The sequence below is a fragment of the Prunus dulcis genome, chromosome 8 (genome assembly GCF_902201215.1).
Source record: "Prunus dulcis chromosome 8, ALMONDv2, whole genome shotgun sequence".
NCBI classification, from domain to species: Eukaryota; Viridiplantae; Streptophyta; class Magnoliopsida; order Rosales; family Rosaceae; genus Prunus; species Prunus dulcis.
The window spans coordinates 12,360,582-12,383,588 of record NC_047657.1 but is presented as its reverse complement, the minus strand read 5'-3'; the positions used below and the strand labels follow the sequence as shown (position 1 = coordinate 12,383,588).

The following is a 23,007-nucleotide window of genomic DNA, read 5'->3' as shown; positions in this document are numbered from 1 at the left end:
AATGGTCGCTGATCGCGTTCAGCATACCAGTACTGAACGCGATAGGTAAATTCGGTGGGATGTCACCGAAACATTGCACCTATTTCGGTTGTGTTTGACCGACCATTAACTTAAGATGCGATGAAGATCCACTGTAACATAGAATGATGTTCGGTGGTGTATTACCGAATTTTTACCTACAATTCAGTGGCAGCGAACCGAAATATATTTATTTTTTCAATAACTTATTATCGACCACAAATTTAATGCAAGCTATTTTGACCCTACTCCTATTGAAAGAACAAATACAAGGTATATGATTTCGATAATGATATTAACAATATTAAGTACAAACTCAGTAACGAATTCGGCATATAACGAATTCAGTAGACTACCCTTGAAAAACGAAAACAAATTCGGTGGACTACCACTAAAAAACTGAAACAAATTCGGTGGACTATTACTGAAAAACGAAAACACATTCGATAGACAGCCACTCAAAAACGGAAACAAATTCAGTGGACTACTAATGAAACAAGATAACGATTTCGGTCACACAGGTAAGTTAAGGAATGGGGTTGAGGGCAATTTAGGAAGAAAAATGGGGTGTAATGAGTAATTTTAAATTTTTCTAAAATTCAGTAGGCTGTAAAGAGAATGTGAGGCGCAAAGAGAAAATTTTGGGGTGCCAATAAAATCACTCTAATTAAAAATTTACATTTTTTAAAATTAACGTAATTAAAAGAAAAAAATTCAACCTAATTATCCCACTTGCTCCCCTTCCCCCTTCTCCTTCAAGACAGCCCCCTTCCTAATAAAAAGGCCACAGCCCACAACAATCCATCCCTCCTATCCCACCCTCGCCCTAAAACTCCTCTCTCTCTCTCTCTCTCTCTCTATCTCTCTCTCTCTCTCCCCAACTGCACAAACAATGGCCAAGCTCTGCAAATCAATAACAAATTCACCATAACTAGGTTAGAGATAGCTGCTTGTGAGGCTGGGAGAGAAAGTGAGAGACTCACTGGGTGAAAGCTAAAATGGCGGTTCCAGCTCTCAATTAGTATGCGTAAAGTAATCAAATTGGAGAAAGATATTGATGGCTGGCTCAGTTATGTTCCAGAGCCTATGCTGCATAACCCCACACTCTCCAAGATGTTACAAGAATCAAAACCTAGCTTTCACCCACTTTCAATTCTTCTCTTCCAAGTCATTTTTAAGATTAAAGAAGCAGTCTTTGGTCTCAGCTCTTCAAATTAATAAGAGGCAGAGGACTTGGAGGTCTTGGAGGTATCGCTCTGTTCTTGTTGTGTTCGCTGCACAGACCAATTTCTTAAAAGGTTAGCTAGCTGCACTTCCCTGCGTTTCTTCTTCTTCTTCTGTTTAGTATTTATGATCCCTGAACATTGTTGTTTAGAATTTGCTATTTTATGAATCGTGTTTTTACATTTTTGGTTTTTGGATTTTGATAAAAGGTATTTTTGCAACTGAATAGCATTGTATTGGTGAATATCTGTCGAAAGCATGTTAACTTCTGTTAGATTATGACAATTTTTAACGTTAAATTGTCGAGTGTTCGAAAAATCCGCTTAGGCGGCTAGGCGGGAGTTAGGCGGCCTGGGCGGGTCGGTTCCTTCTACAAATATTTTTTTTTTCCTGACTTTGACGCTGCCTCTTTCTCTCTCGCTCTCTCTCACGACAGGCCACCACCACCAGGCCTCCACCCGTGACGACGACCACCAGGCCGCGATTAATACAAAATAATTATAAATTAAAAAAAATGCCTAGGCGGTGCCCGCCTACCGCCTAGCGATTTTTAAAATTGATTGTGGATTTCAATTCAGTGCTTTGGAACTCCGGTGATTAGTGGTTAGTAGAATGAAATTGTAAATGATTGGCCTATTGTAAAGATTTCAATCAGGCATGAAAGGTAAAGGCGCTTTTGTAGAAGCAGTGAAGCTGTAACTAGAGAATGGAACCGTTTAGAAAAGCTTGAATCTTCTTACATAAAAGACTTAAAGAGTGATCACCCGTTAATCGGGTAGTTAAGAGAACTGGCTAATCATCCATACCATAATCCATGGGAACTTACCATTTGGTGGGTGAAACCTAGCTGACGTGCTGCCATGTGCAGCAAGTGTGATTTTCTCAGGGTAATTTTTGTTATTTTAAATTTGTTTTTCTTATGCATATATGAAAAGTAGGCCAAGAAGTCTTTTCAAGTACGAGCCTTTCATGCAGGCTAATTTTGAGTCAGAATTTTGAATTGTTAGGATAATATTTTAATTTTCTGGTTGAGATTTTGAGTTACATTATATATGGACGACAATGGTTGTTTACATCCATTTCACAGTGTTTCTACCTTTCTGCATCACATGAATTACTTTTGCTGCTTTCCTGCTCATACAAGAGAGCAGATAGTTTACCCTTGATAAAATATTTGTACAAACAGTTTGGAAGGTTGGGAGAGATGGAATTGAGGCAGGAACCAATCTTGTGCCGGTAAGTTATGTTTAGTCTACCCTTTCAAACTTTTATCGATTGTGCAATTTCAATGCAGGGTGTTTTTCTTGCTTTTAGTACAAATTGAAGATTTGTGATATTCTGTTTGCGTTTTGTGTTTGGGTGCTAGGATTCTGTGCCAAGATCAATTGCAAGGGTTTCTTTGACAGTAGTTGCATTGGCTCTTTCACTCTTTGTACTCAAGTCTTTACTGTCTACAGTTTTCTTTGTGCTGGTATGTTTCTATTTCTCTCCTCCTGCAAGAACAGTAGATCGATGATGTTATTTTGACTTGCTTTTTCCAAAATGTATATCAAGTATGCTTGTGCTATCATTTGTGTGTTTGTGTTTTAAAATCAACTTCTTTTTCTGCGTTACTAGTTTCTATAAGGAAATGAGATGCAATGTAGACAAGTAAATTTCCTCGTCAGTAAGAGAGCATTATTCTTGTATAGATAGTCCTTATTTTTTAAGTGCATAAATATTATGTACTTGTAATGAACTAAGCATTGTATGATAACAGGCTACGATAGGACTTGTATACTTTACATTTATAGCTTTGAATAAGGATGAAGGACCAAAGGGGGGTGGAGGCATCACCTCTACACCAAAGGAGGAGGGGATGGAGGACAGTCCAGAAGAAGCCAGAAGAATCATGGAGAAGTATAAGTTGTCAAACAAAGTAGGATATATATTCAGTTATGCTAAGATACGCTCATTTATTCTTCTCCAATATGGAGGTATTTATAAAGAAGTACAACCCTAAATAAAATAGGAAATAAATCCAAATTACAATAGAAAATAAATATAAATTACAAGAGGAAATAAATCTCAATTATAATAGGACTAGATAAATGGATAAGTAACCAAAGTCCTAACATAGTAAGGAACCCAAATCCTAACTAAGTAAGGACTCACCAACACTCCCTCTCAAGTTGGGCAAAGATATTTCGCATGCCTAATTTGACAAGCGAGTCACAGAACACCATACTTGAGAAGCACCAATTGCAGAGAAGGTCTACTTTGTAAACTTCCAGAGGTTCTTCTGTAAACTTTGTTTTTAAGAGTTTAGACTTCAAGGCAATGGACCCGAAAAACATATTCTAGTAATTTTTGTAAGAGATAATTTTACCAGTCACCACATCTTAATATTGTTAATATTGTTCCTACAACCCTAACGAGGTTTATAAATTGGTGAAAAAAAATATCTTATATTTTTTCATGAAGGGTGATACTGAAGTTAGAGAGGCTTCAAATGAGAAATGAGTTTATTTTTTGGCGTTTTTCAAGTTTAGGATTTCATAATGGTCGCTAGTTGCGTTCAGCACACCGGTACTAAATGTGATGGGTAAATTTGGTGGGATGTCACCGAAACATTGAACCTATTTTTGTTGTGTTTGACCAGCCATTAACTTAAGATGCGGTGGAGATCCACCGTAACATAGAACGATATTCGGTGGTGTATTATTGAATTTTTACCTACAATTCAGTGCCAACGAATCGAAATATATTTATTTTTCAATAACTTATTGTCAACCACAAATTTAATGCAAGCTATTTTGATCTTGCTCTCATTGAAGGAACAAATATAAGGTATATACTTTCGGTAACGATATTAACAATATTAAGTACAAACTCAGTAACGAATATGGTATATGATCACTAAAACAAGAAATGAATTTAGTAGACTACCCTTGAAAAACGGAAACAAATTCAGTGGACTACTACTAAAAAACTGAAATAGATTCGATGGACTACCACTAAAAAACGAAAACACATTCAGTAGACAGCCACTCAAAAACGGAAACAAATTATGTAGACAACCACTCAAAAACGGAAACAAATTTGGTGGGCTACCACTGAAACAAGATAACGATTTCGGTGGGATTTACACAAGTAAGTTAAGGAATGGGGTTCATGAGGGCAATTTAGGAAGAAAAATGGAGTGTAGTGAGTAATTTTAAATTTTTCTAAAATTCAGTAGAGTGTAAAGAGAATGTGAGACGAAAGAGCAAATTTTGGAGTACCAATGAAATCACCCTTTAGATTATACTAGAATGGCTCAAATTAATATAGTAAAAAATGGGAAAATGTGCAATGTCTAAATGCAGGCTCGAGATCCTACATAGATATGCATGCCCGTGCAATTAATTTTGGCCATAGCATGCTCTGGAACATGTCCATGCAATTAAATTATAGGCTATCACGCTTGCCAATCTTTCCAAATTCATATATTGAAAGTTCTTGGAATCCAAGTTTCCTAATGTACTATTACTATATATATATTAGCCGATGGATCCAGCAGGGTGTGCAAAACCTAGCTTTCCCACTGATCTTCTAAATCTCACGTCAATATCAAATCTTCAAAACATGGTGGCATTACCTAAAAATATAAAGAAGGTAGTTGATGATTTTGACCTTTCCGATGGAGCGTTCGTCGACCGACTGTCTTTGACTTCCGGCCGTATACAGATGAAGGGGAAGGAACTTGACACCAATATTCTCCATCCAAAAGAGAAAGAGACACTGAAAGCTACACACAAAATGGAAGTGAGGTTGCTCGGATGTAAGTATAATGGTGATAGACATTTGCAAAAGCTAAATTTGGTCAAGTACGAAAATGGAACGTATTCGTTTGAACAAGGTTGGGATGACGCTGTGCGCGTGATGGAACTTAAGAATGAGGACACGATTGACCTGTGGTCCTTCGTCGAAAAGAGAGACGAAGAAAAAGAGAAAAAAAATGGCCCACCTGCGTTTATCCGTTATTTTATTATGGCTAAGGTTAACCCGGGTAATTTGGGAAAAAAAGGTTAACTAGAACCCACTAATATATATATATATTTTAAAATTTATTTTTTTATTTTTTGGGGTACGGTTGTATTTCAGACTAAATTTTAGTTTTTAAAAATAAAATCTAAATAAAGAATTGGTCATCCTTGTTTGTTCTTTTTGTTTTTAAACATATATTGTTATTATTATTCTCTAATTTTCTAATGTTGTAAACTCATGTCTACCGATGGATTCTGGAGGTGTTATTATGGATTGGTATCCAATAACTACGTCCAGTCCATGATGCATTTTAAGCTCATTAAACAATAGTCAAGACCCATGTCCATTTTAAATGAAAAAAATCTTATCTAGTCCAACCCGCCAAACAGGCCCTAAGGTTATAGTCCTACTCTTTGGAGAGCAAACAATTAAAAGTAATTTTTGGAATTTTTTAACATTTAGTGTATAAATGCGTAAGCGAAAAAACAAAATTGTTTGGCTGGATCAAAACGAATATAAAGTATTTTAGTTGATTCTCTAACTCTGTCTACACGAGTCACGACCCGCCCCTCCGACTCTCCCTCCCTCTCTCCCTCTCTCCATCCCTCAATTCGTAGTAATTGAAGATGGGTATTGTTAAACCCAACCATGCAGATCCGACGAGCAAGCCAAGTCTTCTTTTCTTTGTTTTACATCAAAACCCACAAGTCCCTCTAACCCGGTTTTTATGGCCTCTATAAGGATAATTGTTGGGGTTGTTAATGGCATAACAAACCTAATTTCTCAATTGACAATAAATAATATTTGTGACATCAAGAGAGAATAAGAAAGGAGAAATAGAGAGGAGAGTTAAGGGCATGTTTGGTATCCTACTTGGATCCCATTTGTTAAACTCAAAAATAATTTTTGAGTTCAAAGCCCATTTTTAAAAAATGCAACCCCAAAACAACTCAAAAAAAAGGCCAATTTTAAAAAACAAAAAATGTGAGGTTTTACAGTTTTTTTTTCCCTCTCTCTCGTTAATTTCAATTTAAGAATCTAGGGTTTTTGATTTTTTTTAGATCTTAAAAATAATTTGGAGTTCAATACCCAACAACTTTTTAGATCTAAAATAAGTATTTGAAAACCCACATTTTTAAAAAAAAAAAATATATATATATATATATATATAAAACACGATTTTTAAGTTTATTTTTTTGAGTGGGATACCAAATGGGTGCTTAAATTTATTTATTTATTTTTTCTCAACTAATCAACATTAGCCTACGTCTATCTCAATCTCTCCACTGTTGATCAGCTTCTCCATCTCCTCCTCGATATTTATTTCTCCTATCTTCCCTCACTCTCATAAATTCTTTCTTCTCAATTGTATGTGGAATCAATCTTTTCGTTTGTTTGCAAGGCAATTCAAAATATCATTGTCGCTTGATCCGTTGTTATTTGGTTTCTACATGAACAACACTTATCAAAAAATAATTAAAGCGTACTGATTCCCTAATTGACATGAAATAATTTATGAGAAAGAAAGAAAGAATAAAGGAGAAATAAAGGGAAACATATGTGGGAGCTGATCATGATGAGCGAGAGAGAGAGCAATCAAATTAAGATAAATTAAACTCTATACTACATTCGACAAGCCATCTTTAAAGTAGTTAGATTACTATAATAAATCAAATGAACAAAATACGGGAAGATGCACAATCTCTAAATATATATGCATGCCATGCAATTAAGGCTATAGCATTCTGGAACATGTCCGTGCAATTAAATTATAGGCTAGCACGCTTGCCAATCTTTCCAAATTCATGTATTGAAAGTTCTTGGAATCCAAGTTAATTTCCTAATGTATAATATATATAAGCTGATGGATCCAGCAGGGTGCAAAACCTAGCTTTCCCACTGATCTCTCAATCTCACAAGTTCAATATCAAACCTTCAAGAGATGGACTCGGCATTACCTGAAAATATAAAGGAGGTAATTCATAACTTTGACGGTTCCGATGGAGCGTTCGTCGACAGACTGTCATTGACTTCCGACGGCCATATACAGATGCCGGGGAAGCGACTTGACGCCGATATTCTCCATCCAGAAGAGAAAGAAACACTGAATGCTAAACACAAAATGGTAGTTTGGTTTTTCGGACGGGGCCCTGAGCCCGAGGAGGAATATTTGCAAATGCTAAATTTGGTAAAGTACGACAATGGGACGTATTCTTTTGAACAAGGTTGGGATAAAGTTGTGAAAAGGAGTAAACTTAAGAACGGGGATACGATTGACCTATGGTCCTTCGTCGAAAAGATAGACGAAGAAAACAAGAAAAAAAATGGCCCGTCTTTCCATCGTTATTTTATTATGGCCAAGGTTAACCACGGTACGGCAAAGAAAAGGTTAACCACGGTAATAGCCTATATTAGTATTTTTATTATAGTTTTTGGTATGGTTGTATTTAGGAGCGGCCTCTGAGAATGTGCAAGTGGTGTCATTGTACAGAATGTTCAATTTTTTAGGGCCCCAAAATTTTTTGTTACGTGTATATCACATATATGAATATTATAAATGTCATATATATAACAATCACACAAATTGTTAGCGCAAAGATGTTTCTGATTGTGTTGGTTTGCAGGGTTTTAATTTCTCTTCAGGGCATGGGATTACTTTTACTTTTGTTTCATTTTATTTTTTGTAACAACAAAAATTTTAAAAAGAAAAAAGGAAAACACGTTATTTTCTGGTAAGTAATAATTAAAATATAAAATATCGATGGTTTTGAAAATATTGGGAGTCTAAAAATACGGAAATTTCGATGGAAATATCGAAATATTATAGATATTGAAAACAATTGAACAAAAACCACGGAAATTGTAAGAAAACTTGGAAATATTTCTTGGAACTTTGGATGATATTTATTTAGTCAATTATCTATTACTTTATCACACAAAAAATTGGAAGGAAATGCATTGCATGATGAGTTTAACTTATTTAAGTTGATTATATAGTAAGCTGACAAACACTGCAAGTGTAGAAAATATGTAGGATACATAATTATTTATTTATAATGATTTACTACAATATTTTACACTTTATATATTGCATGGTAAGATAAATGAGTGACTTAGTACTACATAGAGTTCCTATAAGGTTCAAAGTTGAGTTATTTACACTAACATCTCCTAAGGTTTTTGAATTTTTCACAAAAGTCCTTGAGGTTTTAGAAATTATAAGAACAGCCCCTGAGATTTTAAATTATTTTCACAAAACTTCATTTTATTGATTTTTCATCTAAAGATTGATGGTTTTATACCAAAAAAAATCTCAAAATCACAAGATTGGCTTTTGAGATTAGATTGTATATACTTCATTGAGGTTAATGTTGTCATTTGTATAATTTTTTTTTCAATGAAATCATCAATTTTTAGGTAAACAATCAATGAAAATGAGTTTTATGAAAACAAACTGAAATTTCAAGAGGGTGTTCGTGTGATTTTTGAGACCTGAGGGGGTTTTATGAAAACACAAGAAACCTCAGGAGGTGTTAGTGTAAATAACTCATCAAATTTTTCACTGACTTCATCATCTCGATTGAAAGGACCCGTCCCGAATTTTCCCAAAACCCGAGACGAACCCTTTGGAATTCCTGACATCACCCTGATGCCGGGCCCACTTACTAAGGACCGAGACTTTCTGCCGAAATTTCGGCAGAGTCTCCCCTACAAATTGGACATTTCCCAAAATTTATACCTGCATAAAAACACAATTTCTATTCCCAACTGGCAGCATGCACAATATAATTTCATGCAATACACACAAATGGCCTTCGGCCTTCCAGTAAATCTTAAACAACTACCCAACAAATCAAATACCCCTTTATGACTAATAATAGTCCGCGGCTGCACCTAATAACCTTAGGCTGCCTACGTACCCTCCTTGAGGGATCAAGCCACACGTAGTTCTCCCGTAAAACATAATTCCACTCTCAAGCGATACCTCATCTCATTTCTCTGTATTCCACATAGTCTCCCCATACGCCGGTACAACCAACGCCACGTATGGGGTCTGTCAACACGCCGGATAACCTACGCCACGTGCGACCATACCATACTATCATAATCTCTCCCCATACGCCGGTACAACCAACGCCACGTATGGGGTCTGTCTCAACGCCGGATAACCTACGCCACGCGAGACCTGAACATAATATCACAAATCTCCCCATACGCCGGTACAACCAACGCCACGTATGGGGTCTGTCGACACGCCGGATAACCTACGCCACGTGCGACCTGACTTTCACTTGGTGGTGCTTGTAGTGAATCCAAAATCCGGGGAGGTACTTAAGGTAGTGCATATTGCACTCCAACTGACGTTCTAGACTCTGTTGTACCCTTGTACAACCATATAATTATATTTTAATTCTAATATTGCGTAACTCCCAACCAAGGGTCAAAACTACCCTAACCCTGGTCACCCGGGCCCACGGGGACCACGACCTCCAAACTCCGATCCGAAAGTTCCTATGGGTTCTATAAATTATAGGACACTTGTCCTACCAGTTTGGTTCAGATCGGACGGTCGGATCGCTCACGATCGCACGATCTAACGGTTAATATAAAATATAGACTTTAAATTATTGAATCGGAACATCCGGGGCTCCAATTCACGATCCGTGAATTCCTACACGATCCTAGAATTACCCAGATTAACATATATTAAATTTGGGAACATCCGACGGTCCCAACCTATCGAACCCGGATAACGCCCGATAGGCGATATCCGTTCGATAGTCAAACGACGTCCGAATTGAGATCTGCGAAATCCTACGCGCTCGTGACGGCACGAGGACCTCAAAACTGACCCGAGACATGCCGCCACCCTCGCCCACGCGCCGCCACACGCGCGGGCAGACCGGGTGTCCAAAGCGATAACGGTCTGTCGAAAAATCTTGGAACCGAGACTCCAAACTCCTACCCTAGGTAAAACACCCTATTTGGAGTCACTTTTGTTCTTGGGCAACCCCCAAAAAGTGGCCGAAAACGGCCGATTACGGCGGCCGAAGTTCGGCCGATTTTCAATTCGAAAATCGGATTACCTACGCTACAAACCGATCAATTCCTACCCAACCATCAGCTAGAACATGCAGAGAGGATGAATTTCCATACCTTGCTCGTCGGATTTGGTGGCCGGAGGAGGGAGATCGACGGCGGCGAAGTTTCGGGCGAAAATCGCCATTTTCCGGCGGCTGGAGCGGCGGCCGATCTGGGGGGAGGGCTGGGTCGTGACGCCGAGGCCGAGCCGGTCCTTTTGGCACCGGTCCCGACCGCAGCCGCGGCCGGTGGCCGGAGATACGAGGAGAGAGAGAGAGAGGCCGACGGGAGAGAGAGAGATCGCGGGAGAGAGAGAGAGAGAGAGAGAGAGAGAGAGAGAGAGAGAGAGAGAGAGAGAAAACCAGGTTTTTTTATAAAATATCCCATTTTGAAATATTTACGATTGTGCCACTGGGTTTCTTTTGACCATATCTCTCTCGTTACAACTCCGATTCGAGCCCACTACGTGTCTATGAACTCGTCTCAGCACGACCTATCCAAAAATACAAGTCACGGTCCCAAACTCTCTCCGGTTAAAAATGTGACTAAAATACCCTTAAATAATTAAATAAGGGTTAAATTTGGGGAAATTTGGGGTCGGGGTGTTACATCGATATTATAACGATATTTTAGCTAAATGTTGCTGAAGTGCGAAAAAAATTATTGACATCAATATTTATCGATATTCGTTGATATTATCGATACTTATGTGATATGTGTATGAATATGTTCCAAAATATCCTAGACCCGAAAAAATGATAATATCCTCAATATTTCATCGATATTATTGATATTTTAGTCTTTATCTACAAGTTACAACAATACATGAATACATGAATGAAAATATAAATGTAATGATAATTTGTTAGGTTTTCAATTCCTTAGATGTTGGTTGCCCTCATGATTTTGTGTTGTAATTTTTCTTTCTTTATATAATAAAGAATTAATACGCACGCACCAAGAGAAGTGGCACCCCGACACAGATGACTTGCCCCAAGAAACCCACACACCAAGTATATGGGGTTCAAACTCTAGACCCAATACTGGTAATACTACACCAAGTAGCCATCTAACATTGTGATAATTACTGTTTTTAATATACTTGGTCCATATATTCCGAAAACATCATATTAGTCCCCATTCCTCAAATTCGATCGATATCATCCTCATTTTCTTGTTCTACACATCAATCTCACCCTCTACTGCGTCCAATTTTGCATTAAAATTAATAAGGGTAATATTGTTAAATCAGCCAAACTAACTTCTTTTAATTAACTTGTTAAAATTCTATTTAAAAATAGTTAATTTGTGTTGTACAATTGTTGTATATTAATTATTAATTATATATAGGTGTCGTGTATTTTATTATATGTTACTTTATTATTTTATGATTGTCCTCCAACAAATAGTACTTTGAAATTGATACACTAATTGAGATTAGAGCATTGTATGTGTTTTTTTTTTTTTAATTATACACGCGATATTGAGAGTTGGTAAATACTCTTAACGCGACTTGAGTTACAAGTCCCTTGCATCAAATTCGTGTGTTTGAAAAAACTAAGAGTCAACCATTTGAAAGTAAAGTATAATTATGGTACTATATTTTATTTTTAGCTTTATTTTTAAATTTATATTTTCTTTTTTTGCAAAATTTTTTAAACTTTTTTATAGAATATATTTGACATGTTAAGCTGAACTAATGATAGAGATAATTGCACAGACGACTAGGGATTCACGACCTGGTTTGAATTTTAGTGGGAAGCTATAGATAAAAGTATTGGGTAATCTCAAAAAGAAAAAAGTAATGTTATAAATTATAATGAGAGGTGGAATCTATTTCAAACACTAAATATGCACATTTCATAAGTAAAGTCACAAATGCCCTTATAGCTCAGTGGTAGAGCGTCAGTCTTGTAAACTGAAGGTCTGCAGTTCGATCCTGCATGGGGGCAAATAATTCATATGTTTTTTTATCTACCTTTTACAAGTTGTCGATTACCAAAAAGAAGACCGTCTTTAGATACAATTTTTTAAGATAGGAATTGACAGCTTTATTTGATCTTGACATAAACCTCTTGCGTGTGTGTTTTTGTGTAGCAGAGGAGGAGATTTGGCAATTGGTTCTTATATCATATCATATCCTCCAATGTTAGCTGGAAACTACAAAAGAGAGAACCAGAAGCTACAATTTTCCTCCCTACTTGGTAGGTACTGAGACCTCCGATGATCAGCAATCTATACTAACAGAGCTCATGTACACCATCTCCTATACAAAATATTGCCAATTGATGTCCTTGAAACCCCACAAAAAGAGCCCAAAGATCATGGCACAAAATGTTTCTTCACAGTGTAGCTTCGGCACATTTCTGGTTCGGAACTATAAAGCTTGAGTTATACCCCAAAAAGAAACAAGCAGCCGGCTTTAAGTTTTTCATCACCAAGAGGATTTAGCCACCTCTTGGAACACAAGCTCAGGGTTCTCTGAACTTGTATTTAGCGTCTCAATCTCAGATTCAAGCCTATTTACAGCCTCTTTTACTTCCAAAAGCTTTGCCTCCAAGCACCTCATCTCTTCTTCTGCCTGGTCCTTTTCAAGTCTAGCCTCTTTAAATCTTTTTGATTTTGAAGCAAGACTTACAAGCTGGTCTAGCCGGGCTAGAAGGAATCCGATGTTCATGCCTAAACCCTGAAAGGCTTTCAAAGTCTGATCCCAGGTGGAAAAATTACCTTCTGGGGTTGTAATATTGCACGCCCTGATGGCATCTGCAATGTTTACGGTCTCAGAAATTACTCCAGCTACGAGTTTGCAGTTCAGACCCTCAAGAAGATGTTCATGAAGGAAAGAGTTTTGACTGCAACAAAGCTCATAATACTTGTTCAAAATGTATTTCGAAAACTCAGAATTTATGATTAAACCATTGACCAGAACGTTGAAGTCATCCATGCATTTCACTTCTTCGAATGTGACAACAGATTCTGAAAGTCTAAGTCCATCCAGAACTTCAAAACCAACATCATCTTCACTTTCACTTTCAGAGTGGTCTGATATTGGACAAGATTTTGTATTAAAGGCTATTGCATTGTCCTCTGAAATGGGTTCCAAAGTCTCACTTTCTTCCCTTTCACATGCAGTAGTGTCTCCTGCATGATTTAAGACTTAGACTAAATTCATAATGCGCGCTTTGCCTTGAAGAAAGTAAGAAGAACGACTGTCAAGCCACTTGGCAAAATAACTTTGTGAATTTTGAGACAACTTACCAGTGTCCATTTTTTTGCAAGCATCTAATCTCATAAGGCCAATAGCGCCATCAAGTTCATCTAATCCATTTGATCTCACAATATACACCTAAACAAGTAGGCAGCAAAAGAATTGAGTGGTTAGCGTGCATTTAGGAGTAGCATATTAAAGCACTAAAATGTCTGTAATCTTATCCTAAGAAAAGTCAATCTTATCCTTTATCTACAGCTAAGCATAAATTATGACAAACTTAAAAAATCTACAATGAGCCAAATTGTTCATACCATTTTTCTTCGAACTGCAGGATAAACATTCTCATCATCAAGAGCCACTCTAGGGCCTGACGTGGCCCTAGCCCCCTGCAATATTTTCTAAAAATTCTATACATGGGCTTCAATTCATCCTTTTATTACTGTCTTGCTTCAAGATTTTTATCTTTTTACAAGTAAGATGAAGTTATCTTGTAGTCATTTATTGACTTTGTTTTATTATACATTCAATATTTAATACATGCATATATAGATTCAATCATAGAAAATGTTCAAGATATAAAAAAACGACAACCCCTTTTTAGTACATGATTGAGTACTCAATTATTTCGTGCCTTTTATTTTTTTTAGTACATTGGTAACGTTACTTTTCTTTGAACTTATACTTTATATGTTCCCTGCCACACACTTAAAATCCTAGCTCCGTCCCTGCTCGTCATCTTGACAGTCACAATGGCCTTCCTAGCATCTATCTTCATATGTTACACTGACAACACCTTGACTTACAAGATTTCTCTTGCAAGGCAAGCGATGACCAAATATTTGAATTCTTCAACGAATTCACCAAGTTTAACTAAATATTACACATTGGCACTTTTCAGCCAAACAATTTCAAGATATTAACAAGGGATCCACACAAAAATTTCAAGAAGGTATCAGTTACCTTAAATTTGGAAGGAGTGACTAGATGGAAAACTATAACATCTCCTTCCAGTAGCTTGTGAGCAATTGAAAACCCTCTCCATCCACCACTCAGTCCCACCTTATCCGCCAGATATTTTGTTTCGAATTCCTCCCCATTTTCATCTTCCAGAGCAATCATTATATCCTGTTTTGGCAAATGCTCACAGCAGAATTTCTTAGGAAGACCCTGCAAAACCAAAGTGAGTGCATATAAATATATCATCTTAATAGTGAAGGGTAATAAATGTGATTTCAAATGCCTTGAGATACAAATTGTGAAGAGAGTGAGTGAGTTTTACCAGCCAGAATCCTCCAGTAACATGTGATGGGAGCATAACTTTGAGTAGGCTAGGAAACTTAGGATCTAGGCTTACTTCAACCTCCTGTGCTCTTTCCAGAACAGAAGACTGAGCTTGGGAAGTATCGTATAAGCTTTCCACTGTGGCTCTCTTTCGTTTATGACTATTGGTAAAAAGATTTCCAGTGTCACTTTCTAATTATATCAAACAATTATACTAAAAGTTAAATAAATAAAAACAGATTAAAAAGTAAATTAAATATATTTCAGACTGACCTTTCAGGCATCATTGGATTAGCACTGACTACCTGTATTCAAGAATTTAAAAGATTTTTCAGTTAATTTAGGGTTTGAATCTACTGACAGAGAAGAGAAGAGATGGTTGCAAACAAGTAAAGAAGCTAAATTGGTCACCAATTCAAAATACAACAAAAAGTTATGAAATCATGTTTCTACAGTTTTACATAACTGAGAAGAAGGAAAGAAAAGCTTCACTGAAGAAGACAACAGAGAACTCACTTCACTTGCATCTAAAAGCATCTTTTACAATTTACAGCACTTAGTGTCGAACCTAACACATGCAGGCTATCATTGCTTTCCGTAACCTTATAGAGCACGTAATTTCTAGTTTTGATGTGATTTTGACACACTAAAATGACAAAAATGCTGAAACTTGACAAGTGTAAACCCCCTCATTCACCATTTGCATTGTCCTCCTTTCAATGCCTAATTAGTGTCGGGCCCCATGCATTTCTTCTTTCTTTTTGTTTTTTGTCATAGCATTTCTTCTTTTTACAAAGTAAGCACAATGTTTTTCCATATTGGGCTGGGCTACAGGACACCCAGTTTTGCAGAAAATATATAGAAATAAATAAGAAAAATATAGCTCAGCCCATGAGGGATTTTGGGTTAAGCTTTTGGGTCCAGTGGTTTGAAACATGAAACCTTTTTACTATTTTTTTTTTTCTTTTTATTTGAATCATCAAAATTGCAGACGATGAACATAAATGAAAACTTGTCCTCTGCAGGAAGTCTGTAGTTGCTTTAAAAGCTCATATTTATGAAATTGTCCAAGACTTTTTGTTCTAAATCGTTTCTAGCAAAAACCCATTTCAGAAAGCTTACAACTTTAAAAGATTAAAGATACATAGTGTTCGAATAGAAAGAAGCAAGAACAAAAAACAAAAACCCAGTGGAAAGATGAATAAATAGAGCCCATGAATTGTGGGGAAAGAGAGAAAGAAAGAAAAAGAGAACAGAGCATAGTGTTTCTCACAATGCTTTTGGTCGTCTGTGACTGAGTGAGAGATGAAGATTTCTTCCTAAACATATTTTCCTTGTTCCTTGGTGGTCGTCGCCTATTACTCTGCAAAATCATTTATAAACAAAACAATCACATACTCAGTTTGCAAGCAAAACCATAAACATATCTTAGAGAGAGAGAAAGAGCGGGCCTTGGGTGGTGGTAGGTCAGAGGAGCTCTGTTTCCGGTCTTGAAGAACAGCCATTTTGCTCTCTCACTTTGTGGTTCTGGAGGTCAAGAGTGAAGAGTCAAAAGTCGTAAAATACAGAGAGACTTTTTTTTTTTTTTTTGGGGGGGGGGGGTGGTGTCAGACATGTATGACGAGAAAGGGAACGGAAGATGAAAAGACCGTTCGATTTAAATTTTGTATTTCTGTCAGACCCTCAAGGGCCTAGAAGCTTGCCTGAAATGGAGCCAATTTTCAAAAACAATAGGGGCTCTTTGGGTATTTGACAATGCGGATAATAATTTTATCACCCCTCAGAAATTCTCTCACCACTTTTAATCCTAGCTTCTCAGCATGGGCAAGTCTTCTTTTTTTATGTTTATAAATTTCCGTCGTGATGCATGTAATGTATGATGTATGGACCTTGTTAAGAGTACGATACATGCTCAATTCAAAAAAAAAAAAAAAAAAGAGTAAGAGAGGCATGATTAAGGAAAGACAACCAAATAATTTTGCAGAGCAAATGTGCGCAATGATTTGAGACTGAAACTTCTAACACAAAGAAATTAACGTGTGGGTAGCACTGCACATCAATCCCTTGATCACTCATTTCAAACATGTTACGTAGCATTTATAATCAAATGTATCTTAGAAGAAGAACATACAAATATAGCTCAAATTTAGTTTTTTATTTTTTATTTTTTATGCTAAAGTATATAGGAAAATGAGAGTGAGAATGAGAGTGAGGATGAGATTGAGAAAAAGAACGAGAGGGGAGGATATTTCTCAAAGTTGGCAACGCACTCTTTTGTTGTCAATTGATGTCAATATCAAATTAGCAAGTAATTGACGACATTATGCTTCACGAATCCAAGAATATTATGACTCAATATTGAACCACAATGCATCATACAAACAGGGCCGTCCCTGAGATTTTGAGGGCCCTGTGCGAACTTAAATTGGGGCTTCACGTAATCTAATACGAAATACTATAAATAAAAATTTGGCATAACTTAATGTCATAAACAATTTTTTTTATAACTAAAAATCATGAATAAATATGTAATGACAATCAGAAATCAAATTCATAAAAATTTAAATGTTTCTATTTGATAAAATTAAATGTTTGGTACAAAAATAAGCTCGTTGTGCCCCTACAAGGTCCTTTGCTACCTCCAATAAGCAATTTGTGTTTAATAGAAAAAAAAAAAATTAGCAATCACAAATTAAAGAGTAGTTGCACACAAATTCCTGAAATTTGAATTTGACTATTTGATTTTGAGTGTTCTTTATGAATATATGAATTAGGGTTTTCTCTTTTTGGTGTTGAAATTCCTGAAATTGAAAGAATAACTAAAATTGTCAAATGATTGAAAAAAGAACCAAAGAGAGATTGATGAATGATGATGATTACTTACCAGAAAATCAGAGTTTAAAAGAAAAGAAGAAGCCATGAAGTTTTTTGAGATATTTAGTGATATACCCATTTTTAGCACTAATATTATAAATAAACCCTACACAATTGAATTCCTATAAACAAACCCAAAAAAAACCCAAAAAATGATAGCTAGCCTTATTGAATTTAATATTGATTATTAAATTACTTTGATGCCCTATTGAGTGCTTTGGGTATTTTTATGAGATTTTGGGGTTGGGCTTGTTTTAAGAAATTGATGGCAGTTTTGTAATTTATAAGAAGTTAAAAGCTTTTTTGTTATGTTGTAAATGGGCTTTGGGTGTGTTTCTAAAGTCCATTTTATATAGGGTATTTTTATAATTTGGGCCCCCATATTGGGTATAATAGTGAATCTCCCAAGTTTTTTTTGTTTTGTTTTGAATGAAAAAAGTACTTTTCTTAGATGAGAAATTTTTTTATATAAATTTTTTAAAAGAATGATCGGAGTAGAAAGTGTTTGGGGGGTATATATATATATATATATATATATATATATACATATGCTAAAGTTTTTAGTTATAATGCAAAAATAATATAAAAACAGCATATAGACCGGATTCAGCAAGAATCGAACTCTGGCGCTACATTAAATGGAGAAGCGCTGGAGCCAACTCCACCGGACACTCCCTTATGCAAATGTCTAGCACGCTATACTACATATACAATTCCTATAATATTAATATATATACTATAAAGAAATTTTTTTTTCGGGAGGCCCTTAAGATTCGGGGGCCCTGTGCGGTGGCACCACTTGCGCCACCCCAAGGCCGCCCCTGCATACAAAAGTAAAACAAACCAAAAAAGAAAGGGAGATTCACTATTATACCAAATATAGGGGCCCAAGTTATAAAAATACCTCATATAAAATGGAATTTAGAAACACACCCAAAGCTCATTTACAACATAACAAAAAAGCTTTTAACTTCTTATAAATTACAAAACTGCCATCTATTTCTTAAAACAAGCACAACCCCAAAATTTCATAAAAATACCCAAAACATTCAACAGGGATCGAAGTAATTTAATAATCAATATTAAATTCAATAAAGCCAACTGTCATTTTTTGGATTTTTTTTTTGGTTTGTTTATAGAAATTCAATTGTGTAGGGTTTATTTATAATATTAGTACTAAGAATGAGAATATCACTAAATATCTCAAAAGGAAAAGAGGATTACCTTCTAGTTTCTAGGATATCGAACTAGACTCGAAAGGTGGAGAAGAAGAGGAGATTCCCAAAAAAGTTGAAAGTAAAGTAAGAAACTGTAAGAGCATCTTCATTTCAAGGGTGTAAAAGGAGATGTAAAAAAGACAATTATACCAAAGTTGTCGGAAGTTGCTCTAATGGTGGAATGTAAATGAATGCAAATATAGCATTTGGCCAGAAAATGTAAAAAAATATGGACATTTACATCTGATTTTACATCTCCATTTGCTGGGCCCCACATGCTGAAAAAATAAAAAGAAGAAGAGATAATGCAAAAGTGGTAGGCTCTAAACATATAAAAGGTGAGATAGCTACCAAAATACCAGAAATATCATTTTGCTTCAACTTGATATAAAATCATTTCCTTTCATGTCCTTTTTACATCTCCAATTTACATCTAAGACATTGAAGAAAAAAACGATATTTACATCTCCCAAAAGTGTAAAGGAGATGTAAATATGGAGCAATGCTCTAAGGAATTGCATGATGGGTAGAGTTTTTTGAGCTAATTTTATATTTGTTTTGTTGCTTTTTTCAATCTACAAAACTATCCTTGTGAAATCTGAATGTAAATTTCAAATCAACTATTCTTTTTTTTTTCTTTTTTTTTTCAGTTGTGTTTTTTTCCTTTTTTTTTTTTTTTTTTTTTGAAGCATGTGACCCCAACTGCTTTCGCCTTTTGACATGGCTTTATAATTGTAGAGACATATTACCATCATCGTTAATTTGTTAGTTTACTGATATTTCATTTCCCTTTTTTATTTTATTTTTAGGCTAGAGGTCTTTTTCCTCAACTAGTCTAGTGATATTTTTCTTCACCAATACTTAGTGTGGTGATATAATATATAAATAATTCGATATAAATTCAATTATTATGATAGAATTTGGGTGCAATCCACATACTTATTGTTAGTAATCCAAGTCCTTTGACTTTTGTGTCACGTAGGATTAGTTACATTTTTTCAATTTCTGACATTTATATTATATATTTTTAATTTTTTTTAATTATGTTGTGGTTCCAAATTTTGCCCCTAAAATATAAATCAGGTAAGAAGTGTTTTCATGATTTCATTTGGCCATTACAGGGCACTCTTTTTGTACTGTTTAGCATGTTTATGGTCTCTTTGTCTGTTTACACCTTCACCTATATCATAGGTACATTTTGTTTTTATGGGATTATTTTTGCCTATATGATAGGTACATTTGGGTTTAATACCTGCCAATTGCTTACCACCAGCAAGTCAATTTACCTGTAACACAGATAGAGGTATTTTGTTGAAAATGGAACACTTTGTTATCAACTTTATCTTTCTAATTTTCAGTTGACTTTGGTGTCTTTTTTGCCTTTTTGTTAACAAACAAATAAAACAAATCTGTGGATACTCTATTTACCTATAACTGCATATGATCTATATAATTATATCCCAGAAGCATGAATTACCAACGTGTTTTCTACTTGGAGGCTGGAATGATGGAAGTACATGAAAATATAGTGACAGCAATTGTAATTACATTAAAATTTGTGGACATACTGTTTGCTTAGGTGGCTAACACTTGGTCTTGTGGACTGGAATTAAGAGGTAACAACTCTAGTCTTGCATCCATTATATATTTATAAAATTGGACCTATATCTAAGAGGCCCTATTTTATATATATATATATATATATAAAGGGGGCTAGAACCAATGGGAGATAGAATAGAGACAAAAATAAGTATAAGCAACTAGATGATAGAGTATGCGGAACTTATGCATGAATGAAATTAGTGCATAAATGAAAATATTTAAAATATCAATAATTGAAGACAAGGTTGTAGTCATTTTAATACTTACAAAAAGTCTTGTTTTATTGATAGATAGCAGCACTCATAATTTACATTGGTAGCTTTCTTTGAGGAAGTCTCAGAGAAAACTTTGGACTGGAAGATCAACTCCTAAAACTTGCTAAAGAAAAAAAACATTCTGATTACAACTGAGGCCGAAGCCTTCTTAAATAAGAAAACAACTGAACTATGCAAAGCATAGGATGCTTGAGAATCTTCCTGTATAAGCATGAGATTTTTAGCATCCAACTTTAACTTTTGGCAACTTTAACTTTCACATTCACTTGCCGGGGAATAATGACTGTAGAAGCACGCGAAAGCTTTTGACTGCTTTTTCTGAATGCTTTTACTTTTACTTAGGCAACTTGTGGCTTTAGTCAGATCCGAGATCATAAGGATCTTGACTGTCTTGATAATCTGACCAACGCATATTTGGAGTAGAGCTTGATTGACCAGGGGCAACTGACTGGTAGATGACGGAGACTTGGGTCAGCATCACTGTCCTCATCATCGTCCATCTGGAAGGCTTGGAGCATCAACTGTCGAGCAAGTTCCTTCAACTCATATTTGGATTTTCCCTCGATTGAGAGAGAAGATTGAGTGGAACCAACTGGAGAGATTGGTTGAGGTTTAGGGGGATTAACAAGTTGTGGAAAATCCCGATAAACATAATATGCAATTCTGTCAACTTTGAACTTATCCCACCATTTGACTGAAAATTGGAGAGACATGATTCGGGATTCCCAATTAACATGATAAGACCATTTCAATATCCAGGGGACTTTATACCTGGCAATGAAAAGGAACAACTTGGGGAAGAACAATTCTTGCTTATTAAATTTATATTTACGGGCAAAATAATTTGTCAAATTATGAATTTCAGTGGGGAGAGCCTCGGCGATTGGGCCATGTTTTTCCCACCAATGAAGAAACCAATAAGAGAATGGACTCTTGAATTTACTATCAAAATTGATAAACCAAGAGTGACTGAAATCAATTGTTTGATGGAGGAATATAGTATACCATGCCTCAATGTAGTCAGCATAGTTACATTGGTGGGTAGATTGGAGACTTTTCAAATGACAAGGGTGGCGACTAAATTCTTCTTGGCTTATGATCTTATGAATATAAAGCGAATGGTAGAGAATGACGTGAGGTCGTTCTCAATATTTGATAGGCTTGATTTCAACTGAACCTGTTTCATGAAGAATGTCCCTATAGTATTTTAAATCTTTATCGGGGCAAGGAGGAAGGAAATGACAATTAGGGGGAAAGTATGATATGACAATTGTTATTGGGTCAAATATACCATCATAGACTGGTTCAATTATGAATAAATGAGACTTATCTTTTGGAAGGTATGGGTATGACTTTCTGAGAGGAGAAGACGACTGGGAGGACTGGGCAACTGGAGGAATGATATGGAATGGATCATAACTGGAGATTAAGGCAGCTGGTAATTAGGACGGCCCTGACCAACTGTGGCTCCCAGGGTGGAGAACCGATTACTGACTTGAACTGGGGAACATCTTGGAAAAGGGATGATGTGTGAGGGCGACTCTGATTTGACTGGGTTCATTAAGGATAGAAGGGTTCGGAGCGACTGTGATGACTGGGTTGGCTTAAGCTGACTGGTTGACTCTTTTTGTTTGTCTTTTTTGGGTGCCATTGATTCCGTTTTTCCTGCAGGAATTCTCGAGTAAGAAAATTAGGAATAGAATTCTCACTACCTTTCAAATATTCAATATTAAAATAAAAAATACTTAAAATAGCTTGCCAACGTGCAAAAATCTGTTTGGATGTAATGTTTTCAACATTTTTTTCCAGAACATGTTTTGCAGACTTACAATGTAATAACCCAAAACAAAATATCTAAAAATAAAGAAAATATCTAAAAAGTAAGGAAAATATCTTTTAGCAAAAAGACAAGTTTGCCCTCGCATATTTTAATGGGAAAAATTTTGACTTTTTAATCGAGAAAGAATTTGGGAATTCCCCTTAAGCCATTGCGTAGAGCGCGGCGAAACGAGTTCGTAGACACAGAGTGGACCCGAATCGGAGCTGTAAGAAGAAGATATGGTCTAAATACCGCGAAGGGCAAAACGGTAATTTGGCCAAAAAGTCAGATTTTTATCCCTTCTCTCTCCTCTCCCCCGTCAGTCTTCTCTCTCTCCTCCCGAAGCAACCTCGCCCGCGACCTTCCTCCCTTCCCGACGTCGCACCGGCCACCACA

The 23,007-nt window shown here is 36.0% G+C and overlaps 2 protein-coding genes and 1 non-coding gene across 4 annotated transcripts; 2 read left to right on the top strand and 1 right to left on the bottom strand.

The window, feature by feature from the left end:
* Positions 1–823: 823 nt before the first annotated feature.
* LOC117638497 lies at positions 824–3,744 on the top strand. The gene is made up of 5 exons (XM_034373614.1): positions 824–1,316; positions 2,417–2,478; positions 2,609–2,713; positions 3,002–3,160; positions 3,706–3,744. Exons 1-5 carry the CDS (start codon positions 1,076–1,078, stop codon positions 3,742–3,744), a joined length of 606 nt encoding a protein of 201 aa, XP_034229505.1. The 5' UTR covers positions 824–1,075.
* Positions 3,745–12,212: 8,468 nt separating this feature from the next.
* Positions 12,213–12,284, top strand: TRNAT-UGU. The gene has a single exon. It is a non-coding gene; the product is annotated as a tRNA-Thr (tRNA).
* Positions 12,285–12,441: 157 nt separating this feature from the next.
* LOC117636384 (B3 domain-containing protein Os01g0234100-like) lies at positions 12,442–16,354 on the bottom strand. 2 transcript variants are annotated; one of them, XM_034370858.1, is made up of 7 exons: positions 16,276–16,354; positions 16,098–16,187; positions 15,098–15,129; positions 14,823–14,985; positions 14,504–14,710; positions 13,591–13,678; positions 12,442–13,473 (listed from the first exon to the last, which is right to left on the bottom strand). In XM_034370858.1, exons 1-7 carry the CDS (start codon positions 16,327–16,329, stop codon positions 12,767–12,769), a joined length of 1,341 nt encoding a protein of 446 aa, XP_034226749.1. In that variant the 5' UTR covers positions 16,330–16,354; the 3' UTR covers positions 12,442–12,766. The 2 variants fall into 2 exon arrangements, with proteins under 2 accessions (XP_034226749.1, XP_034226750.1); XM_034370859.1 differs by lacking the exons at positions 16,098–16,187; positions 16,276–16,354 and adding an exon at positions 15,341–15,378.
* Positions 16,355–23,007: the final 6,653 nt, after the last annotated feature.

Excerpts from the sequence above, each read along its gene's own strand:
- LOC117638497 (XM_034373614.1), top strand. The coding sequence starts at position 1,076 with ATGGCTGGCTCAGTTATGTTCCAGAGCCTATGCTGCATAACCCCACAC. Across the intron at positions 1,317-2,416 it reads ACAGACCAATTTCTTAAAAG|TTGTACAAACAGTTTGGAAG; the intron begins GTTAGCTAGCTG and ends TTGATAAAATAT. Across the intron at positions 2,714-3,001 it reads CTACAGTTTTCTTTGTGCTG|GCTACGATAGGACTTGTATA; the intron begins GTATGTTTCTAT and ends GTATGATAACAG.
- LOC117636384 (XM_034370858.1), bottom strand. The coding sequence starts at position 16,329 with ATGGCTGTTCTTCAAGACCGGAAACAGAGCTCCTCTGACCTACCACCA. Across the intron at positions 16,188-16,275 it reads CTGACCTACCACCACCCAAG|AGTAATAGGCGACGACCACC; the intron begins GCCCGCTCTTTC and ends ATGATTTTGCAG. Across the intron at positions 13,679-14,503 it reads TCACTCCTTCCAAATTTAAG|GTGTATATTGTGAGATCAAA; the intron begins GTAACTGATACC and ends CTACTTGTTTAG.